This window comes from Miscanthus floridulus, chromosome 19 (genome assembly GCF_019320115.1).
Source record: "Miscanthus floridulus cultivar M001 chromosome 19, ASM1932011v1, whole genome shotgun sequence".
NCBI classification, from domain to species: Eukaryota; Viridiplantae; Streptophyta; class Magnoliopsida; order Poales; family Poaceae; genus Miscanthus; species Miscanthus floridulus.
The window spans coordinates 82140963-82165768 of record NC_089598.1 but is presented as its reverse complement, the minus strand read 5'-3'; the positions used below and the strand labels follow the sequence as shown (position 1 = coordinate 82165768).

The 24806-nt window shown below is 46.6% G+C and overlaps 1 protein-coding gene across 2 annotated transcripts; it reads left to right on the top strand.

Moving 5' to 3' along the window:
• The first annotated feature begins 299 nt into the window (after positions 1-299).
• LOC136529617 (uncharacterized) lies at positions 300-10932 on the top strand. 2 transcript variants are annotated; one of them, XM_066522695.1, is made up of 5 exons: positions 300-496; positions 712-836; positions 9670-9813; positions 10285-10335; positions 10838-10932. In XM_066522695.1, the coding sequence occupies exons 1-5, from the start codon at positions 342-344 to the stop codon at positions 10900-10902; spliced, it is 540 nt and encodes a 179-aa protein (XP_066378792.1). In that variant the 5' UTR covers positions 300-341; the 3' UTR covers positions 10903-10932. The 2 variants fall into 2 exon arrangements, with proteins under 2 accessions (XP_066378792.1, XP_066378790.1); XM_066522693.1 differs by having other exon boundaries at positions 9652-9813.
• Positions 10933-24806: the final 13874 nt, after the last annotated feature.

Genomic DNA, 24806 nt, shown 5'->3' with positions numbered 1-24806 from the left:
TTTCATTGCTTTTTACCGTGAGAGATTAGAGAAGAAACAAATCGCCAGGAAACCAACACGTAGGGTAGCCCACCCCGCCGGCCGCATTGGCCACGAGGCCAGTGCTGGCCCCACCACTAGGGCGCTAGGGAAGAGGAGCGAGACGTGAGGAAACCCTTGCCTCCGGATACGCCGCGATGGGCTGCCTCAACGACGACGCGGAGCCGCAGGGCGCGAGGCGGCGGCCATGGTTCCTGTGCCCTCTCTCTGACGACAGCGGCGGCGCCCCCAGCCTGCGACTCCGCGGACTAGATCCGGTGGCGACACTCACCTCGACGTCAACCACGACGACAGCTTCCTCCATGCGACGGCGCCCCGTACCCAATCCCCACCTGCGGTGGCACCCCCTTCTCCAACGGACGGCACGTCTTCTTCCCCAACCAGCGGTGGCGCCCATACCCTCCCACACAAGAGATTTTGGCGCCATATACCTGCCACCGCCGGCCAACACCACCAGGTATTCGCACCCCTTCTCTTCCCTTGCTTCTGTCCAAAACCGAGCACCCGAACCCTATTCGGATCTGATCTAAAGAAAGTTTGTATATGTATTTGCCTAATGAATACGATACTTTCTTTTGCAAAATTTATTAGGTGTACATGTGTACACCATGTCCCTTACTGGGTCTGCCCCAGCTTGCGATGATGGGTTGATATATTTGTTGATTCTTTCAGGTTCATAGATGGCACAGACGGTGTTCACCCCTCTTTAGAAGGGATGGAGCATGTCAAGGCAGAGAACATAGTCATTCTTACCAAGCCCTTCCTTGATGTCTGCAAGAAAATCTTGCCTGTCCTGGGTAACTCATTTGCTTCGCTGTCAGCTGCACATAAACAATCATCAGTTTTATGAATGAAATTACTTTGCACCTTAACTGGACAAACAATCATCAGCAAGTGTCACAAGCATGTGGTTATCACAGAGGTCCACATCCTTTGTTCAGATTGTGACAATGAACATTGCTAATTATTTTCTTTTGTAAAATTATTTGTCACAGTTTTGGTCCATCCTTTTATTTGATGCTTCATTTGCCATAGCCATTTGATTTTTTGTTCTTTCTGATAAATTATATTTGTTGTGCACTAGATTTTGATGTGAAGTGGAGCATATATGAGTATGTTAAGCTCTTTATTTTATATTTGACAGGAACAAAGGTTAGTCTTTACTTAACATACAAATGAAAAGTGTTGGGTTCATAAACCTGGGGTCCCTCGCGGACCGGCTTCCCTGCAAAGGCTCGGCCCAAGCAGATAGCGCGCAACTCATGGGCTGGCCCAAGTGTCTAAAACAATAGGCCAGGAGGGCGGTCCAGTCACCGATCGGAAGGTCAGGCCGAGGAGGAACAGCGCCCGCTTGTCAACTCCGGCCCACCTCTCCGACCGGAGCGCTCACTTCAGTCTCCAGCGCCTCCGGACGGTCTCTCCGACCGGAAGGCCTGGCAAAGCACTACCTCCGACTCTGACCCCACGTCTCCGATCGGGGTATGCAAAGACTATGCTCACTACTCTTCTCCGACTGGCGCAACCAGAGCCGACTGAGACCAACAGACCGGGGACGCCCGCCCGGAAGGGACTAGGGAACGAACGGAGAAAGCAAGGCAAGGCGCTCAAGTCAAACCATGATACCAGGGACCGTACCTTGTCACCTACAGGAATAGTACTCTGTAACCGCCCTGACACAAATAGTATTGTAGGCGCCGATATTTTCCTCTACAGTAATGTAGGCGCCGTTAACTCCCATACGGTAAGGCCCCCCACATGCCTCTGGGCATCGATAGTGTTGCGGGCGCCGGGATTTACCATACCAAGTGAACATGGTGAGACTCCTCACATGCCTCTAGGCATCAACAGTATATGCAGGTGCCGACATCTACCATACCCGAAACAAGACGACGTAACCTCCCACATACAACCGACATCCAACAGTGTTGTGGGCGCCTACCATCCTCCTGTACCCACTGGCGTGGGCAACAAGACTTAGAAGCATACAAACTCTCTCCCTCTCACTTGTAAGGCCATCCTCTTCATCTATAAAAGGGGATGTGCTCTCTCCCATGAGACAAAAGTTGATTCAAGTTCATACAAGTTAATCCAGATCGATCAAATTCACTAGCTCACAACCACAAAACCGCTAGGTTCGGACTTCAAGCACACGCTTGAACACTTAGCTCATAGAGGAGCTCCTGTCGCTCTCGGCCCTTCTAACCGGACCTCTCGTGCACCCCATCTTTCTCCTTCTCGTTTGTAACCCCACTACAAACTTCAAACACCTAGGCTCAGGAATAAAGTCACCGACCGACTCAAACTGGACGTAGGGCATGTTGCCTGAACTAGTATAAACCATGTGTCATTGAGTGCTAGGCCACCTCCGATCACAACGTGCGGCAAAACTACAAATATTTACTTGTTGGTCACTTTCTGCACCGACAGTTGGCGCCATCCGTGGGGAAGACGTTGTACGTTCGGATGGCCCACTTTTCTGCCACCCTCGCCGTGGCGGGCTCTGGCGATTCGATTCGCTTCGGCTCACTATAGTTTCCCGTGCTCCCACCTGTTGGGATGTGGGTTCCACTCGTCTTCGAGCCATCCTAGGCCTTCCTCCTCGGAAGCCTGGACTTTGTCGCTGACCGGCTCGGCGTACTACACCTCTGCGAGGAGGCACTCGTCCCAGCACCCGTCGGAGGGGTGCCCTCCATCGACTCCAGGACACACGACTTCAACGACGCGGCATCTATGTGCCATTCCGAGCAAACTCTCTGCTCAAACCCCGCTGTAAGTAATATGCATATTGTTATTTACTCTTTATCTACTATCTTTCATCGATCATCCGGAGGGACCGTACTGCACGCGCCACGAACACCATATTTTTGGCTCCCCTACGGCCTCACGCCCCCCCCCCCCCCGTGGATGCGTACGCTCAGGGGCTCCAAAGGATGCTGGCACCATCCCCCCTCACATCCGAATTCATGGGAATGACGAGCTATGCTCCTGCCACTCTCCACGAACTCCCAGATGATGAGCGTGAGAGCAACGGCTCCAGCATCGGTGACGTGGCACCTCACCACTGTCCGTCCTGGGAGTGCGCTATGGCGGACGCACTGGGACAGCCACCAGTGGTTGTAGAATCTACGCAGACTCACACCCCTCCGGACCCGCGTGCGGGGGCCCTCGCATCTGCGCAAGCACACGCCGAGGAATTACGACAATGACGGCAGAACAAGCCACCGCCTGCGGCGGCGCATTCGGTACAGCACGTTGCGCCCCATGCGCATGGCCCGGCGGGTGGCACTCGTCAAGTTCAACATGGCATCATGAGCGAGGGGAACGATCTCCCACAGTTCGCTTGGGCTGGCCAGAACATTGCCACTGTGGCAATGCTTCCGCACGGCGTTCTCGAGCCCATCGACCCCCATGAGCGGGCAGTCTACCAGAACCTCTAGGTTCTAGTAGAAGCCGCCACTGTTCAATAGGCGGAAAGCTCCGCATCACGACTCCGACACGTGCCCTCTCTCCCCACAGGGGGAACGGGGACGTGCTAGACGGATCGCTCCATCCGCTCACTGCTACAGCCGCCAGGTGCAGCTCGAGGGGTGGCAGCCATGCCATGGTCTAACCTGGCACCTGCTCCCCACCAACTGTCGGTACACAAGCGGCCCGGTCCACACCAGGACGCTCGCAGCATCGTCAACAACCGGCATCAGGCCCGGCACGATGATGATGTCCATCGGGCGATGGCAATAGCATGCGACATGGATTTCGGTCGAACCATCGAGGGGAGCGGTGAAACATGCCCCAAGCACGGTTGTCGACCAGACGACCGAAGTCCTAGCCCTGAGGGTTCGAGGCCACGGGCCTTTGACCGGCATATCCAGAGAGCACTGTTCCCACAACGCTTCCGACTGCCCACCAACATCACCAAATACATCGAGGAGACAAACCTCGGTATTTGGCTTCAAGATTTCTGGCTCGCCTACCGAGACGGAGGGGTGGATGATGACTATTTCATCATTCAGTATCTCCCCATTGTGTGGGGGAACATGTTCGGCCATGGCTTGAATTCCTCCCACACGACAGCATCCGCAACTAGGCGGACCTCAAGTGGGTCTTCATCAGGAATTTCTAGGGGACATATGTCTGCCCTGGGAACTCCTGGGACCTCCAGAGTTGCTAGCAGGAGCCCAGCGAGTCCCTGTGGGACTACATCCAAAGGTTCTCCCAACGATGCAACTCCCTCCCTGATGTCGTTGACACGGATGTCATCAGCGCGTTCCTCTCCGGGATGACCTACGAGTCCCTAATCCACAAGTGTGAATGCCTGAAACCCCATACCACCCACGACCTGCTCGACGTCACCACTAACCATGCCTCCATACCGCCATTAAATCTCAGGCTCTCGTGGATTTTATCGCTGAATGGATAGAGGTACAGCTACCGACCCCGGACGTCACCCACGAGTACTGGACAATGTACTTCGATGGTCTGTAATGGCACCCGGCTCGGTGGCTAGAGTGGTTCTAATCTCCCCAGACGGGAGTAGGCTCCGCTATGCCATCTGCCTCCACTTTTTAGCCTCAAACAATGTCACGAAGTACGAGGCCCTCATCAACGGACTATGCATCGCCATCGAGCTCGGTGCTATGTGACTCTACGTTCGAGATGACTCAGAGCTAGTTGTTGATCAGGTCATGAAGGAGTCCTCCTGCAAAAACCCCCTCATGGCAGCATACTGCCAAGAGGTGTGCAAGCTCGAGGACAAATTCTAGGGGATCAAGCTACATCACATCCCTCGAAGGGACAACGATGCCGCCGATTTTCTTGCGAAATTGGCTGCCAGGAGGGATCCATCCCCAAGCGGGGTCTTCATCAATGACATCCATGAGCCATTCGCCTGCATCCTGGAAGGTCTGATCCAGACACACCCTGACGCCCAGTCGACGCTCGAGGGCTCCGACCCCAATGCCAAGCCAGCACCCAGGGGCTTTGACCCCAACGCTAAGCCGGCGCTCAGGGGCTCCGATCCCAGAACCTCCATGATGACATCACCTACAAATGTCGCCGTATTGGCACTCGGTCAAACCGACTGGCGAGCGTCGCTACTCGCCTACCTCCTCGAGGAGGTTCTCCTACCTGAAAGGACTGAAGCCCGATGAATCGCTCGATGCGCCAAGACCTTCTTCGCGCTCGGTGATGAGCTCTACAAATAGAGTTCGTTAGGAGTGCTCATGAAGTGCGTCCCCACCACCCAGGGGAAGCAGCTCCTCCTCGAGGTCCATGCTAGGATTTGTGGACATCACGTGGCCCCAAGGTCGCTGGTCAGAAAAGCCTTTCGCCAAGGTTTTTACTGGCCCACCGTGCTACGAGATGCAGAGGAGGTCGTTCGTAGGTGTGAAGGATGCCAGTTCTACGCTCGGCAAACCCATTTATCGGCACAGGAGCTCCGAACCATCCCCATCACCTGGCCATTCATGGTCTAGGGCCTCGACATGGTGGGGCCCCTCAAAAAGGGCCCAAGCGGCTTCACTCACCTACTCGTTGCAGTCGACAAGTTCACTAAGTGGATAGAGGCCAAGCCCATTACCAACATCCACTCGGAGGAGGTAGTCAAATTCTTCCTCGACATCATCTTTTGGTTCGGCGTTCCTAACTGTATCATCACTGACCACGGGACTAACTTTACCAGAAAGAAGTTCCTAGGCTTCAGTGATGGATACGGCATCAGGATCGACTGGACCTCGGTCGGAGATCCACGAACTAACGGTTAGGTCGAACGTGCTAATGGCATGGTCCTCCAAGGACTTAAGTCACGCATCTTCGACCGACTCAACAAGTATGTCGGGCGATGGGTTGCAGAGGTCCCAGCGATCCTTTAGAGCCTAAGAATGACCCCAAACCGATCCATAGGGTTCACACCCTTCTTCGTAGCCTATGGAGCTGAGGCAGTGCTGCCCTCTGACCTCGACCACGGCATCCTAAGGGTGAAGGCTTTCGACCGCAACCAAGCCACGGAGGCTCAACAAGACACAGTCAACCTGCTCGAAGAGGCCCATGAGATGACCATCATTCGCTCTGCTCGCTACTAACAAACCCTCCGCAGGTACCACAAAAGGAAAATCAGAGGGAGGATACTCGAAGTTGGCGATCTCGTACTTCGGAGGACCCAATCAACGAAGGAAAAACACAAGCTCTCTCCACCATGGGAAGGGCCCTATACGGTGACCGAAGTAATCCGACCGGGCACCTACCGACTGGAGGACAACAACGGCAACGTTCTCACCAACACTTGGAACATTGAACAACTACGTCGTTTTTCCCCTAAATTTGGTCTAACCACTTTTTAGTCAACACTTGCCCCTATAAAGCACCCCAACCCGAACACTTTCAGCCTAGATCGCTCGGGGGCTCCATAAGGGTACAATACTGAATACTACCTCTCATTTTTATTCCCTTTTTTACTGACACATGGTAAACAACTTCATCCCTAAACGGAAGTGCATTCCTTTTCCTTTGATTGCCCTACGTAACTTTTGTTACTCCTAACCGAATGCACCCCACCACGACCTACAGTTACGAGCAGCTGAGCCCCGTAGGCCATGCCTAGGCTCTTAAAAAAGTTATAGCCTATGGAACTAATGGGCGGGTACGAAAAAGAAAGGACAAAAAACAAAAGATATGCTAGGATAAAAACAAGGAATGGATAGTGATTTCTATCAAAAAAACAGTACTAATGTATTCATTGATACAAGAAACACACCGAGAGATAGGTAGGGAGTGAAGGGATGCCCCATGTAGGCCATGCCGACTCCGTCATGAACGACAAGCACGGGTCTCGGTCAGACTTTTCCGACTGCAGCTCTCCAAACCCCGTCACTCGGGTCGTCAAGGTAACACTACCAAACCCCCTCTATTTCTTTATAATCATTTCATACATCCATACGCGCATTCATTCCATACGCCCGTGCCACTCAGACGATTTGGGCCCTAAACCGCCCGGGGGCTTGAGAACTAAGCATCGCACGTGCAGCGAAATGCATCACAACGCTCCGTGTTGCGTCTTGAAGCGGCAATTGCCTCATTCGACATGAGCAACAACAGAGCCAGGGGAGAAAAACACAGATGAGCCCCGTGTGGCCCTCACCCAGTCTGGCAGACAGGGTCATCTCAACCTTCTCATTTGATCCTGAACCTCTTACCAAGCCCACAGAATCTCCATCGAGGGGAGGCCATTAGGACACCCGGGTCAGTCTCCGGAACAACCCAGGCATCTGTTGGGTTGTAGGTAAAGGAGCAGTGGAATGTCACAAGAGGGCTATGCCGATCCTGTCATGAATGATGGATACCCATTAGCGAACTCACCGAGCACGTCACTCGAGCCCGAGCGATTGGAACAAGTGACAAAACTCAGCCCCTCCGATTGTGAGGAACCGAGGACGGGGTAAAGCACACAACTCAAACCGACCCCTACTAAAGCCCAACGGGGCTCGGGGGCTCAAGACACAAAATGCCTAGGTCTGCGACCCCAAACTCGCCCCATCAGGATCCGTGAGCACCGCCTTGCCGCCTCGCCCGATCCCTAAACTAACTAACTATCTCGGCTGCGCGGGCTGCACCGACGCTAGGATCCGCGAGCACCACCTTGCCGCCTCGCTCGATCCCTAAACTAACTAACTGCCTCGGCTGCGTGGGCTGCACCAATGCCAGGATCCGCAAGCATCGCCTTGCCGCCTCGCCCGATCCCAAAAATAACTATCTCGGCTGCGTGGGCTGCACCGGGGCCAGGATCCACAACTTTGACTCGACCGATCCCACGGCACGCACCGACGCCAAGATCCACGAGCTCTACCTTGTCCGATCCCTAAGACTAACTGCCTCGCCCGGTCCCATGGCGCGCACCGACGCTAGGACCCGCAAGCTCTGTCTCACCCAATCCCTCGAAACTAACCGCCTCGGCTACGCAACGACTCCTTGGTCGATGACTCTGTCTCGACTGAAAAACACGCACACACGCCCGCTAAACAAACACCCCCCAGATGGTTCTGCTCGAACCGCCTGGGGGCTCGGGGGCTACACCCACGGGTGCGCTCGCGCGCACCCGCCGACGAAATGAAAACCTCCCCCGCTGGCAACACGAAAAACCCCCTAGACGGTTCTGCCCGAACCGCCCGGGGGCTACACCCGTGGGTGCGCTCGCGCGCACCCGCCGTTGAGGCAAAAAATCCCCCACACGATTCTGCCCGAATCGCCCGGGAGCTCGGGGGCTCCTGTTGGGTTCATAAACCCGGGGTCTCTCGCGAACCGGCTTCCCCGCAAAGGCTCGGCCTAAGCAGATAGCGCGCAACTCATGGGTCGGCCCAAGTGTCAAAAACAATAGGCCAGGAGGGCGGTCCAATCACCGATCGGAAGGTCAGGCCGAGGAGGAACAGCGCCCGCTTGTCGACTCCGGCCCACCTCTCCGACCGGAGCACTCACTTCTATCTCCAGCGCCTCCGGACGGTCTCTCCGACCGGAAGGCCTGGCAAAGCACTACCTCCGACTCTGACCCCACGTCTCCGACCGTGGTATGCAAAGACCCTGCTCACTGCTCTTCTCCGACTGGCACAACCAGAGCCGACTAGGACCAACGGATCGGGGACGCCCGCCCGGAAGGGACCAGGGAACGAATGGAGAAAGCAAGCCAAGGCGCTCAAGTCAAACCATGATACCAGGGACCGTACCTTGTCACCTACAGGAACAATACTCTGTAACCACCCTGACACAAATAGTATTGTAGGCGCCGACATTTTCCTCTACAATATTGTGGGCGTCGTTAACTCCCATACGGTAAGGCCCCCCACATGTCTCTGGACATCGACAGTGTTGCGGGCGCCGGGATTTACCATACCAAGTGAACATGGTGAGACTCCTCACATGCCTCTGGGCATCAACAGTATATACAGGTGCCGACATCTGCCATACCCGAAACAAGATGTAACCTCCCACATACAACCGACATCCAACAGTGTTGTGGGCGCCTACCATCCTCCCGTACCCACTGGCGTGGGCAATAAGACTTAGAAGCATACGAACTCTCTCCCTCTCACTTGTAAGGCCACCCCCTTCATCTATAAAAGGGGACGCGCTCTCTCCCAAGAGACAAAAGTTGATTCAAGTTTAAACAAGTTAATCCAGATCGATCAAGTTCACTAGCTCACAACCACAGAACCGTCAGGTTCGGACCTCAAGCACACGCTTGAACACTTAGCTCATAGAGGAGCTCCTGTCGCTCTCAGCCCTTCCGACTGGAGCCGACCGGACCTCTCATGCACCCCATCTTTCTCCTTCTCGTTTGTAACCCCACTGCAAACTTCGAGCACCTGGGCTCAGGAATAAAGTCACCGACCGACTCAAACTGGACGTAGGGCACGTTGCCTGAACCAGTATAAACCCTGTATCATTAAGTGCTGGGCCACCTCCGATCACAACGTACGACAAAACTACAAATATTTACTTGTTGGTCACTTTCTGCACCGACAAAAAGAAAATCAAATCTCCACACAAACCTAATTCTTATGTTTAGCCTTACCTCCTGGTCTGCTACATTTTGTAAGCTGCAGCTTACTGTTCACACCTTCTTTGCAGTGGTTTCATGCGTTGCAGACTTGCAGCTCCCAGGGATGCATAAGAAAGGGATCACCTGTCTTGCTAGAAGGGTGGTGTCTGATACTATTGCAATTTTTGCTTCTACTTCTTCGCATGGTATTGTTGTTATTTGGGAGATGGCAATTGAGCCCACTCCTAGTGGTAAGATTGCTTCCTTGTGGATTGACAATAATACTGTTAGGATCCTAATCTTTTGTCATGCTGGTTTTACTATTCAAATTATAAACTCCAGTTTATCATTCCACTTTTCTCTTGAGCTGACTATTTAATATAAGATCGTGTAAAAGAATCATACCTCAGTAAAATTACTTGACTGGGAATAGACTCTAAAGTGGTCAGATAGTGAACTTAGCTATTGCCTAATTAGATTTGCTGGCAAACTGTCATAGAGAATAATATGAAACTGCCGCGGATCTTTTTTTTTATTAAATGACATTTTCCACTATTTTATCTAAGAAGATCATACTGTTCCAATTGTGGTCAAATTTTTGTTGTTAGATTTCAGTGTTTAGGATTGGTTGTGTTGGATTTCATAGAATACGACTGGTTGTGTTGGATTTCAGGGTGAATCATGGAAATTGATTTCAGTCCATTCTTTTTTGCTGCTTTCAGAAGATGCAAATGTTCATACCATGGGCAATGCTATGGATCATGGAGGAGAGGGTAAGTTAGCGACCTGTTCTATTATTACTCTTTACTGATGGTCATGATGGTAGCTGGATTGATACAAAAAAAAAATAACTAAGGCTAATATCAAGTGTATGATCTTTGCCTGGACTGAGTATCTAATTACATAATCTGATTCAGTACCGTTTGTGTATATTCAGCAATGAATAAAATAGCTTCTGTTTCCAGTTGATACCCTCTGTTTTCAATACATAGAGATTGAATTTCCAGAGCACATGAACAATAATCCAATTGTCTCCGAATTGATGAAATAGTCATCCCTTTTAGTTTTCCTAGTGACGTGCAAGTCTGCAACCGTAAAGGCCATCAGCTTGAGCAAATGATTTTCTTTGCCTTCTTATTTCAGTCCTAGGTCAACTGCCAACTAATTAAATAGTCAAATCCTTGAGCTTACATATACCACTGCAATATTTGTGAATACTTGATCTGTAGCAATGTATTGTGGTGCTAGCAAATATATAATACTTTCTTGGTGCAGGATTGATATTGGACGTGTGCAAGCGGCTGAAACTGAATGGAAGACCAATTCCTACAAGCGGCTGAAACTGCATTACCTAGAATGTTACCGTAGCGCTAGCATGAGCATTGTACTATGGTTCTTCAAGAATATATCTACACTGGAAGAGTTCCTAGACAAAAAAAACTAAACTATCATAGCCTAGATGTTTTTACTTTTTATATGTTAATTGGTATTGAGAAAAATTACTATCAGTGCAACAACAAATGATATTATCTTTTAGTTGTTTGATTTGTTTTTCTAGATGCCGTAGCAGTAGCACGTGCAATAGAATATGTGTTGTTGCACTGATAGTAATTGCGTGAAACTTAAGCCATGGGAAAAAAATATCATTATCTGGTTGTTTTCACGTGCATCTCTGAAATACAGTTGTGGCGTTAGCATGGGCATCATTCAAAGCAATGACTTATTAGCTAGTGCAGACCATTTGCATTAGCACTGTTTTCTTTCTCCTATGTTAGGATTATTACTTAGGACCCGTTCGGTTTTGCTGGATTGCACCAGGAATTATTCCAATTGATCAATGCTTATATAATTTTGCAAAGCAATCCAGGTAGGATTCATTCCAGGCAATGATTCCCTGCCAAACGAACGAGCCCTTAATGTTTTTGATTTTTTTGAAAATTGAACATATATCTTAAAGTAATGCAAGCGGTGCTGTTTGGTTATGTAAAAGTTACGTGAAATAAAGTAAACGTCTCCGTCGCTAGAATGGGAAGGGAATCATTGATTATGTGTTTGTTTGGTTCACCGGTGATAAAGAGCGGACGGGAGCGCAATCGATTACCGATCGAATCGGGCGTAATCAACTTACTGAAGCACGTATTGGTTACCCTGGTATTGGATCCCGTCGGTGGTGAAGCAAACAAAAACTACCGCTATCTGGTTTCCAAAAAAAAAAAAAAACTACCGCTATCTGTTATCGATGTAACTGGTTCACGCCGGAAAACACTCAGAACCAAACAACATCTTAGCTCAACATATATATTCTATCTTTTTTCTGGAAATACATATATATGAGATAAGACTAAATCATTTATGCTTTACAACACCATTACGAATAACTATTTGATACTTACATAGTTCGGGCGATATAATACAGGGGATGTACAAAAGAGTAGAAAGGGAAATTTTGCACTGCAGAACACTAAATGAAACATATATAAAGTACAGAGATATTAGTTCACTATTTAATTTAGGTGAGGATTACAGGAAATGCGTTTCTTGGACTGAGAGTGTAGAAAAAAGTTCATAAGAACATGTCTATTCTTCAATCTTCATCAACAACATATTAGGCCATCATATCTAGCTGCCATTTCACAATGAATTCTATCCTCTCATATGCAAAATTGAGAACCTTCTTTATGAGGCTAGTATGCAGAAACATGATTCATTATTCAGTTAAACAAAAGGGTTAGCATTGTAAGAATGGTTTCATAAAAGATAAAGGATGAGTCAATGATAACTCTAGACTGGTCAGGGCATGCCAAACTGACCACCTCTCAAAGGTTGGCGTGCACAAGTCAACCACTAATTAACAAAATAAAAAACAGAAGCACTCTATAATGTTGTTCCATTGAATCACATCTAAGGAATTCCTAAAATGAATATTGTACAGCTAGTCAATGCCTGGATCATCGTAATGAGGAACAAAGTCGGAAGTACCAGCATTATACAATTAATGAATGAGAAAGCAAACTGCTATTTGTCTTTTAATTTCTTTTTATATCAGTTGGAAAGAAAAACTCATGCAATGCCTTGTATGCCCAAAAAATGCATGGTAGATGACCCCTTCTGTTCTACACCAGCTAGATCCATGAGAGAACTCACTGTAACTAATTCTAATAAAAAATGTATCATAAGGTGTTATAAGAAAACTAAATATGTTCGGAACAGCAGGTAAATATAAAGTGCAGGTAAATGTACCATAGGAAGGCATGATGATGACTATGCAAGTAGTGTTTGGCTTGGCAGCAATATTGTAGTAGATGCCATTTGAGGACATATCCTTCCTTGGAGAAAATGATATAAATGTGGTCCAATAGCATCCATGCTTGCCAGGCCATATCCGGTCCTGTTGCGCCAGCCACCGCCCAACCAGACCCGTTCCTATGTAAGGCCGGCCAGCCAAGCTGCCTCGGCCCCGATAGAACCGGCTTAGCCGGTTCAGCAACCGACTAAGCCGGTTTTCCTGTTATAGTCCGAACCAGACTCTTTTCATATTGATTTTTGGACATGATTTACGTAGAAAGTGTGGAGAACATGAGTTGGACTTGTTTTCTACTGGGATAAGACCACCCCTTCTCTATATATCAAAGGATCGACGGATTGAAGGATCCAACATTGAATGTCTTTTTTGCATCTATTATCCAACTTTTTCCCTTTTCCAACCCTCTTGTTGTTCGTTGCATCTCTCCATGAGATTCATCGGCGTTCTAGGTAGCCATGCTGATCCTAGAACAATCTTAGGCCTACTCCTCGCCGACGGATCCTCCCAGGAGGCGTTCCTAGGCTTTTGCGGCGAAGGATGGGCTCTAGATCGACCTAATTGGTTTAGTCGATCCCAAGAGTTGCTTGTTGCGTGCGATAGTTTGTTTGCAGCCTAGGCTGTGCTAGCCCTTACTGGCGTGTGATTTGGATCTCAATCCAACGTCAACGTACTTTTTAGCGACTCCACTAGGGAAGAAGATCAATCAATAGAACAAGATGCCTCAAGATCAAGCCAAGAATGAAGGTGACCTCTCTAGTGCGTCCAATGAGGGCAATATACTCTGTCCTACTACTCTTGATCAACTCTCGGAGCATCTTCGCAAGGATGTGGAGGCAAAGAACACTACTAATGTAGCAACAGCATTAGGAGCATGCTCATTCAAGACTCGTTCAAGTAACGTGGCTGAACAAGACAAGCAAGTCAACATCCAAGTCTTCACCTTCGATGGAACATTAAAGGTAAATCCACTTCCAAGTTAGCCTCCATCCGGTCTATTTACTCCAGAAGAACAACTTAAGTGGATGGATGAAAATTAAAGGCACAGGATGCTAGTATTATTAATTGGATGGATACTAAGCAGCATAATGCTAGTTTTAAGAAACCAATTAATACTGAATCTACCGCTCCTAGCTGCCCTTTGTCAGCACATCGGCTCCTAAGACCATAGATCTTCCTTATGGCTACCGATGAATGCTTCTAAAGGGCAAGTAGGCTCTTTGGTAGCTGCTGTGGGAACTAATGCTATGATTGTTCATCCTACATATACTGCTCCCATTACTAGTGCCCCTCAAACAGCTAATGTGGATGATGGGATTGATGATGATCTGAGTGAGTTAGCAGGCTTTAAAGCTCCTTTACTATTGTAGCTTCACCCACTATCACAAAGACACGAACCCTACAATCACAGCACTACGTCTCCTCGGGTTATCGATTGTGCACCGCTCAATTAATCTTGCCATGAAAGGTAATCCCTTCGTTCGAATTGAAGAGAGTAAATAAACATCAAAATGAACATATAAGATCATATACTAGTAAGTAAACATCCAAACGAGACCATATAAGATCCAAATAATTCTAATTCATGCACCATAATATAGAGCATGGTTTTAAAAAAAGAGTGAATTGCACGGTGGGCCATTAAACTTTTCCCCACTTCTCACCTAGGTCTATGAACTTTTTTTCGCTCATTTGGGTTCATGAACTTTGTTGCCTACGTGGCCGCTAATGTGGAGCCACGTGCTCTATTTTTTATTTCATAAATTGGTTGAAACTTTGAAAAAATGATATAAAATCGTAGAAAATCATAAAAAAGGAAAATCCAATTTTGCTAGACTCCACATGAGTAGATCTATGCAATATATATATATATATATATATATATATATATATATATATATATATGACATGTTTTAATTTCAAGTTTCTGCGGTAGTTGTAGATCTATTCTGTGTTTAATTCATAACTCCAGCTCCTATGTTCCAATTGTGGTGAAATATTTATGGTAGGCTACACATTGACCAATGGTAAAATTTTAGCTTCAGTGGAGCATGTACGACTGAGTTATTGATTTACCTAGATTTATGCTTGTTTAATAGCTAATAAAAGCTGAAATTTTTACACCTTGTTAACTATTTATTACCAAGGTGTAAAAATAGTCCGATTTACCTCATAGTTGATGTAGTGCTACATAGAACGTCTGATGTGGTGTCATGTCAGACTACGCCGCTTGAAAACCACCAAAGAAGAAAACTATCAATAGATGAAGGAGCTAAAACATCATGTTTTCTAGTTTGAGAGGTAAATCGGACAACAATAATAATCGAGGAAGGTCAGGGGATTTTCCAAAAGAAGGAACATTTTTTTTTGATAAAGACTTCCTTTTGGACGTGCGTACGTTTGTCGCTTCGCACGGCCTGCTCCATCACTACCAGCCGTTGATCCCAAAACTTATCTGCACTCCCTCTGTAACACCCTAGGTGTTAGGATTGCATAATTGCACTTGCATTTGCATGAGCATAAGCATCATTCATTCATATATGAGCATTTACATGTGAAACATACAATTCAAACATGAAACATTGCTTTGAAACATGTGAAACATGCCTTGTTATTCTATGTTTCCAATATGTGTATGCTTATGATCATGTGTGATTAAGTGCAAGTGGTTGATGTTTGGTCACTAAAACACCTTAACTATGCTTAGGATGCAATTTGGAACAATGTTCATGTTGACGACATTGCATAATTAAGCTCCTAGATCTGTGTTTGACTAGGATTCTCTCTAGAACACTTTTGTTTGACCTATTAAAAAGTCTAGCTTAGAGTGTTTGCATGGCTATGCACCCTTAAGCAAAGTTGTAGAAAATTTTATGAGGAACAAAAGTTGTTTAATGACCTTGAGCTAGAAATGTTCACAACATGCTCAAAAGTGGCCCACAAGTCTGATTTGGGGGCTGTTTTGGACTTAGTCATTTTGGCTAAGTGTTGGAGTTGTTCTAGTTTCCTTTTACTCCTCTTTGGAGCATTGTCATTTGAAAACTAAGCCGAATCAGTTCAGGCTCTTTTAGTACTCACTTAGGTCTACACAATGGTGAAATTGGCTGATCACAAAGTGTCACGATTTAGGAGTTAGGAGGGGGTGAAGATTCTCTGTCAGGCACCTGATGGTGGTCTGATGGCCATCTCGGCCTGGCCATCGTGGCCGACCGGGCGTAGGCTGCGCGCGCCAAGTGGTGTCCGTACGCCGGCGTTGGGTCCACCGGTCAGGCCGGAGGGGCAACGAAGCTGCCATGATGCACTGCTGCCCTTGTTCGCTTCATCCGCATTGCCTCGCTGCCTCGCGTGAGCCGCAGCAGCAACACCGTCGTCGCCATAAGCTCTGCCACCTCCTAGCTCCCTCGCCACCGCACCATTGCCGCCTCCAGCTAGCCAACAGCTTCGCCAACCTCCTCTCTACATCCTCAACCTAGTTGCAGGCCAGGCAAGCCATGGTGAGGGCGAATTCGTCATTCTTGTCCTCGCCGAAGTCACAGTCACCATGGTCGCCATCACGGTGAGCTCGTCGCTGCTTTGCTCCCTTGCTCTTTCTCCTTTCTTCTTCACGTTAGCACTAGCTCCGGGTGTAACCTAGCCTAGGGGGTGACCCTATGGCAAACCGTAGTCTCACCTAAGTAGAACACGACGGCTAGCATCGCCGCGCTCTCGCCGCCGCACCGCCATGCACGCGGACGAACCCCGTCGACGCTTCCAACCAAACCCTAGGTAGCCTTGGTAGGTCCACATGGTCACCACGAAACCCTAGCGCCCCTCGTAGGGCCTTGCCGTGGCTAGAGACGACTAGTGTACCTCCGCGCAGCACCGCCGTGCCACCTTGGCCAGCGACGAGCCCTCTCCGGCGCGTCTACGCTTCAACCTTCTACACCAATCGACGCGGAAGTTGAGAGGATCACGATGGTGGGGCGGTTTCGCCGAAAAGCACACCGTCGGTGAGCTAGCGCCGGTCAAACCTCCTCCCCTATCTCTGTTCGGCTGACGGGTGGGACCGTTGACCTGCGGGGCCCAGTTGTCAGCGGTATAAGGTCTAGGGTTTTAGTTTAATTAAATCCAGGAATTTTTACAAAATTGTAAAAATCATATCTTGAGTTTTAGGAGTCCAAATTAAGTGGTTCAAATTGGGTTGTGCTCGGTGATGTCTAGTTTTTATTAAAAATATAAAATGTGTTATGTTCTGCAGTAAATTATTTATTGGATATTTATCTTGCTTATTCCTTAATAAACTTGGGAAATTCATAACTTGAGTTTGGTGCATGTGGAAAATGTGATTCCACTTGGGTTGGTCTTGTGTTCATATGTGTTGCCTAGAAAAAAATTCTAGATCTATAGTGCTCTTACTAGAAATAGGACTTTGAGGTTTATTCTATTTAAATGCTTTTATAATCATTGTTGGCTTGTCATTTTCGTGTAAGATGTTATACATGTTCAAATGCTATAAAATTTGTACATTAGCCTATTAGGGATATGTATAAGCTATTGTAATTTTTGTGGAATTTACTATACACTTTTGCTATATGTTTATTTTTTCACCTAATTATCTAAATAAATTAATAAAGGCATGAAAAGAATTTATTTAGGATTGACCACTATATTTTCTAGTGTTCTTTCGATGTATGCTAATTGTTGGTAACATTGGTAGTACTCAAAGTATCATTCTTGTATGTAGTGAAATATTATTTTCCCTAAAATTCACTAATAGTGACTTTTTCGACAGTTTCTAGAGTTAAGCAAATTACATGGTGAAGATGATATTTGCTATGAACCTTGTCTATAAGAAAGTTGTAGATAACTCACTTATATAGCTTGTGTTAAGTTTTTATGGCATTAGGCCAAATCATTTGTGAGTTATGACTGTTCAAAGTTGGTCTTTAGAACTAGTTGTTCTCTGGAATTTCTGGACCAGATTTGAGAAATGTGACTGTTTGACCTTGTTAACTTGGGAATCATGCTGAGATGATTAAAGATGAATTGTAGATAATTCCATAAGCTTTTCAGAAAATCTTATTGCATGTCTTTTGGGTCGGCATAACTCTAGTTATGAATTAAACTAGCAACTGTTGTCTACAGCCCTGAATCTGTTGAATGCAGTGAATGACTTGATTGCTTTATATGAGTTGATGTGATGATTTAGATGCTTCGGCTGATTAAGATAAGTTGTTAGTTGCAGGTGCTAGACCTCTTACTGAAGATGAACAACTTTATCTTAGGTTGTTAAAGCTTGGTGAGTATGTAGTTCTTGTTTTCAAGAAGAGATATGCACCTACTCAGTAAAATAAATATTAATCTTATATCATCATGTCATTCATATGTCCATCTATACATGGTTGTACAAGTCATCATCACCTTCCATCTTTTTTGCATTCATGACTCTCATGCTGTACATATGCATGCAATAGGTGTTTCGGAGGGAGTCACTCTTCTCGAATTCAAACAAGGACTTCTGAAGGAGCAATAGCAAGTTCAGGAGCAGGAAGTGTAGGCCCCAAAAGGAGGAATCAACGAAGAAGAACTGCTTGAGTGCCCAGATCACTAACCTTCCTCTTTTCTGAAAGGCAAGCCCCGGAGCATTATAAGTCTCCTATGTTTTAAAAATGTCACTAAGTCTCCTATATTTTAAAAATGTCACTTTAAGTATCTTTATATGTTTGATGCATTAAGTTATAGAAGTTGGATGCAAACACTTGTTACATATCTATCTCTTCCTTGTCCAGTAAATATACCCTAAATCCTATTTAGGTTCAGGAGCAAATCAATGCTTACCATGCTTAGACCGGTAAAGTTAGGTGATTTCCTATCACCTGCAAGATAGAATGATATTTGGTCACGGTTGGCTATATTTGCTATCGTGGAAATAATCACGTGTTAATAATGAATGGAGGCTGGGCGGGATGTCGATAGAGAAGCAACAAGGCATGGAGTTCTTGGGTGTGGATCTATCCCCGTCTGTGTCGGTTAAGGACCGATTCGCTGTACATCCTTATGTCATGTTGAACGCATGCCTATCACTTAGTTGGCCAGATAACTCATTCCGACCGTGAGGCCGATTAGTTCAACTCAGGCTGGAAGCCAAGAAGTGAAAGCGTGCACTCTGGTGGTAGTAAGGATGTGCGGGGAGCCATTGGCGTAAGTCCGAGGGTAGATTGACGTCCTAGCAGAGTGGACTCCCTGAGAGTGCGGCGTTGATCGGGCCTACGAATTTAGTTCCTGAGCTGTACCAAAGGTGACCCGAGATGACCCCCTGATCAGGTTGCTTGGGTGTGTGTTAGGAATAATTCTTCAGCTGGATAGGAATTGATTCGAGTCGTCGTGTCTCCTGGATAGTGAGAACTTGACTGAGCAGCGGCAACGTAGAAACACCTAATTGAACTTGATGGTTATAATGATGATGATGATGTTACAACATTACACCGGATATGGTTACTAATGTGTGGATCTTAATCAAGTGATTGCTTTAGTACATGTGCTAATCTAGATGATAAGTTTAATATTGGTAACTTGCTGCTTAACTCAAAATTTAAATTATGCTCTTGTATCATTAAAGATTTTATGCAAAATGGTTCTCAAGCGAGATCCGCCGATAAAACCTTGCATACTCCTTGTGGTCATTTATTTTTAGTTTACGACAGGTAAGTCTAGCTGAGTATATTCTTGTACTCAGGGTTTATTCCCTCTTGTTACAGATGACGTGCTTTTATAACAGTTACTGCAAGTATTGTCTCCACCCTGCTGGTGATGAAGACTAGATCATGGACATGATCGTCAATGTTATCTTATCGTGATGCTTTTGCTGGATATGACTATGGTACTGGCTTGTATTTGAACTAAGTGTGTGTGAGGGTTTCCAACTACTTTACTTCCGTTATTTGTGAACTCGTGTTGTAATAACTATGTGAACTCCGATGTACGCGAGATACTTGTGAACTACTTGTGAAATGTATGTAGCATGTGGCTTGTTATGTTGAATCATGTACAATCTTGATTTTATGCCAGTTGTTTTGAAATCCTTTATGGTTTTATCGGACTACCAGATTTATATGGGTTCAAGTATGACGGTTTGATCACTCCAGTAATTGTTTTTGTACTTGTGTTCTTTTAAATTGGTCGGTTCTATTACACCCTCCACCTCCTCCTCACCATCGTCTGCCTTGCTTTGCGAATCCGCCTCGCCTCCCTGATCTCGTCTCCCCATGAGCCGGCGACCCCTCAGATCCACCGGCCCTGTACCACCTCCTACCGCCCTACTGCCAGATCTGGCCTTGGCGGCGCAAAATCCTGTGACATCGAAGACGAGCGGGGCCAGAGAGCGGAGGTAGGTCGCAGGAGTCATGGGACCAGGCCCACTCCGACAGACGCTGCAGCGGTGGCTCCCGGCACTCCTCCGCCGTGCGGCGCCTGACGGCAGCGCGGCGTGGCCCTTCGCCTCGTCCACCATCCTCTATCACTGAGGCGCGGAGCTTCCCAGGCCGCCTGTGCGGCTGCGGCAGGGACCAGGCTTGTCGGCCGGCAGGTCCTTCGGCCCTCCACTGCCCCTTCCCCTACCGGTTTGCCAGCTGCCTCCTGGCTCCTGCGGTCCTGCCTACTTGGGCTCGTCTACTCCCACTGTCAATCCTTCCTCAGTGACAGATTGACAGCGAGGTGAGAATATGATTTTTTTTTTGTTTTGAATGTTCAATGATTTGTGATTGAGTGATTTTAGTTATAATTTTCCTTAAGATTTCCGTGGTTGCCGTATATGTAGTTCTGTAATCTATATGTTGGTATTTGAGGGCTCAATGGGTTCGGTGCTTATTAAGTGTGTGACTGAATGATGGAAATGGTAATTTGGTCATTCCCTTTTGTAGATGCATGCGGTTGCTTGTTGAGTACTTGATTTAAGATCATTGAGTACTGCTCACACTAGAGAACTCAGTAGTTAGCTAGTGTATTTGAGATTCTGCTCACACTAGAGGCAGCAACCGTCATTGTGTTTTTGTTTGATAATTGTCTATTAAGGTAACAATATGTTACCTTTTTTCTGTTTCTTTTTTAATATAACTTGTGCATATCTCAAATCAATGTTTGGCGATGTTTGTGTCCAGAGGGTGATTCTGAGTCCACTGTGCAAGTGCCAAAATTGGGGGGTGGCGACTGATGCAGGTGAGGACTAAAATGCTTTGTTGCTGTTTGAACACTATACTTCCTTTTTCGGAATACAAAATTGCCTATTTAAGAAGATATTATTGCCTAATGAATGACACTTAAATTGCCTAAGAAAATACAACTTCTTGCAGACGACTGCTGCTAGTTTTGGCTGTAAAAGTAAACTAGACTATACTGTAGGTATAACTACAATAAGCTACAGCCACAGCCAAATAATTGCAGCCGAGCAGGCTGATTACCATATTTTTCTTGAGTGCAGAAGGTAGGTTGATTCCCATTGTGTGGCATTTGAGGAGTAGACTACACCTCTTTCCTTCCTCTTCTGCTACTTCATTTCCAGCTCCATTTAATTCATTATCAGCAACTACGGGATTAACAGTAGAACTTTTCATTCCTGTCCTCACATTGCCTGTTCAAATGACAATATGATCTCAGAAACAGTAGGAGAAACCTCTTCTGAAACTACAGGAGCCGCCTCTGCTAAACCAACGTGACCAACTTCAGAAATACTAGGCAAAATCTGCTGGTTCACATGCTATTCATCAGGCTGAGGAATTACATACACTTGAGTGCAAAAGGTAGGGTTACCGGTGACGAGATCCTAATATATAGATATGTTAAGCCTCGGGTCCAATGGTTCCCGAACGAAGAAGACCCCCGACCGACCCCTTCAAGATCGCCCAGGGGCTCGGGAGCTATGCCCATCGGGCACGCTCGCGCGCACCCTCTGGCAAAGAGACCCGACCAAGCCTGACTCGATCGCAGCTTCCGCCTGGGGCTTGGGGGCTTCCCCGAGCCTTGGGCTCCTGATCTACGGCATGACCAAGCCCAGTCCTTGGCTCCTGTCCGGCTAACAATGCCAGCCAAGGCCCGGGCACAAGAAGACAAGCCCTAGGCTACCGATGTCCGGGGGCTCCCTGGCGTCGCTCCCTAGGCGTGCCCCTACCAACTGCTCCTCCAATAGGGCCACATCCGGGGTGTGACACAAGAAGACAAAGCTTCCTGCGACCTTAGGGGCTCAGGGGCTTCTGGGCCCACGCGTCAGCCCCTGGAGCCGACCTCCTTCGCCACCAAGAAGACTCTAGAATGTCTCACCCGAGGAGGCCGGTCCAAGCAGACACCCTCTGACATGCAAGGCATCAGAACAGAGCAGTCGAACAATGCCCAGGCTTCTTTGGCACCAAGACAACTCAACGGTTCATGACGCACCGTTATAAGCCCCTCCTGGACTCTGGCGCACGTAGAGCATAGACTAGACCCCCCAACCCGCCTTATACCCGACCTATTTATATAAGGGATAAGATCAGACCTAGAGGGGAGAGGATCCCAGTTCGATCACGAGACACTCCATTCCATTCCATCTGCCTCCGCTCTGCATCAAGAGCAAGGCAACCTGGAGAGGGGCACCGAGAGCCCCTTCTCCACCACATCCCATCGTCTCCTTCCTCTTCGACGAGGGAGAGACTCCACCGGCGGTGAGGCAACCTTAGGATTAGCACCGAGCTAACCCCCTACCAAACTTGTGAGGCAACCTTAGAATTAGCACCGAGCTAACCCCCTACCAAACTTTCTTACTTTACACTCTGTTGTAACCCCCAGATTTTGGGTGCTCTTGAGTATAAGGATCATCAGCTGCTGGATGTAGGGACCAAATTGGCCCAAACCAGGATAAACCGTTGTGTCTTCTCTGCGTGATTCTTGTGTTTTTGAGTCCACCCGAGCCACCGGGGCCCGTACTCTGACATCGACTCGAACAACATGCTTGCTGCGGTTTTGACCCCACGACAACCGGTCACATAATCCAAATCAAATGCATATAAGAAATCTTCATCCAAATTTGGTGGCAGCTCGTTAAGATTCATATTTAAGACCTGCATGCAAAACAATAAGTATAAGTGTGTGTTACTATATTATGACAGCAGGCAACTTAGTCAAACCCATTAGGCAATAATATTGTACTAAATTAGGCAAAAAAAAGGCCAGCAACTTATGCAGTTTTGTTCAGTACATGCTATCAGTTTTGTTCAGAACATGCTATCAGTTTTTATTCAGTACATGCTATCAGCTTTGTTCAAAACATGCTATTAGCTTTGTATTTTATTCCATACTCAGTTTTTCAACTTAATGAAATATACTATTCTTTTGTTTCTCCTTTTTTTTAGAAAGTTGAAATTTGAGGCTTACTCAGTCCTTCAACTAAGTTGATTTAAACATTTTTTCCTCAGTTTCTCACTATCATCTATATGCTTATCATGTACTTCTATTTAAAGGTGTGAGGCCATCAAGCATCAAAATGAACATGTGCGGCAGCTAACACAAGAAAGTTTAATGCAATATGAGTAACCATGTGCAACAACTAACATAAGAAGGTTTCATGCAACAAGATGTATATTTACAGGAGTGGTGCATATAGCATATATCCATGTTAACTAGTAAGAACAATATCTGGAAGTAAGATGTGCAGTAAGAACATTAGTCATTTACATGTCCAAGTTAGTATCAGATCTGCTAATGCAGTAGAATTGCAATACTATATAATTGCTCATGCAAAAGAACTGGATTGCTTATGCAAAACAACTGAATTTCTTATGCAAAAGTAATGAATTGTCAGTTAGGATCAAATCTGCTTATGCAATAGGAACTATAATACTATCTAATATCAGGTGATGCAAAAGAACTGAATTGCTTCTAGTAACAGATCTGGTTGGTTCTATTTTGTGATCATTGTGTAATTCTTGTGTTTGAGAAGAAGTTGATTATCTGCAGCTAATAGTATCAAGTTCTTGCATATTTGTACGTACCTGTTGTTTGCATGTATTGGACTGCCTTGTTTTGGATGAATCTGCCTGCCGTCGTCTCTGTTTTGTGTGTTCAAAGGGAAAAGCAAATTAGGGGAGAGGGGAAGACGCTTCCAGGCGGGTCGTGGGTTTGGACTCTGGTGAGCCTTGTTCAGGAAGCACGCACCTGTTGTAGCACTTCGCGTGCGGGTACGGCCGCTACTTTTCCCACGACCAGAATGGAAAGGACGCAAATAGAAAGTGTATTCTATTGGATTTTGCACTTTACTGTAAACGGCAAGGCCGTGCGAGGGGTCTCAATTATGGTAGGCCGTGTGTTAGCTTCTTCTCTTTTTTTACTAGGTAGCGTGCCCGTGCATTGCTACAGGACAGTAAAACTTTGTACTAAAAACACAAGGATCGTACGATAAAATAACAATACTGTGAAAATGTGAAAATGACATTTAATCCAAAAAGCAAAATTCGTGAAATTAACATCGTCACGGAGTACGCAGCGTCGTAGGCTCACCAACTCGGTAAGGGCCGAGCGACAACCTTGCCCATACCTATAACAATCCAAAACTTAATGCATTAACCATGAATTTACGAGTAATCAAGTATATTTTAGAGAAAGAAGAATCGATGTGGTAAAGATAGAAAGGATAAATAGATCAACAAAACTATCAAAATTGTCATGAACTCTTTAAGGTTTTTCCTAAGCAGCTAGTTATCAGTTTACTATACAATGTCAAATGATTTGTACATCCACCGGATAGCAATCTGGATACTAATAGACTTCGATCACATTAGAGAAGTTGCTGATGCCAGACCTTAATCTTTGTCTAAGAAAATACAAAAGATATGCCCTATAGCAATCGTCACCTATGTGGCCGGTGTATAGTAGTCACCGATAATACTTCTCCTTATCCTTGGTCGCTCTTGAGGCTGCAACTTCACGTCACCATTGAAA

What these genes read in the sequence shown, in the direction of transcription:
- LOC136529617 (XM_066522693.1), top strand. Translation starts at nt 342, where the DNA reads ATGCGACGGCGCCCCGTACCCAATCCCCACCTGCGGTGGCACCCCCTT. An exon ending in CCGCCGGCCAACACCACCAG is followed by an intron (nt 497 to 711) that starts GTATTCGCACCC and finishes TGATTCTTTCAG; the next exon opens with GTTCATAGATGGCACAGACG. An exon ending in AATTGAGCCCACTCCTAGTG is followed by an intron (nt 9,814 to 10,284) that starts GTAAGATTGCTT and finishes TGCTGCTTTCAG; the next exon opens with AAGATGCAAATGTTCATACC.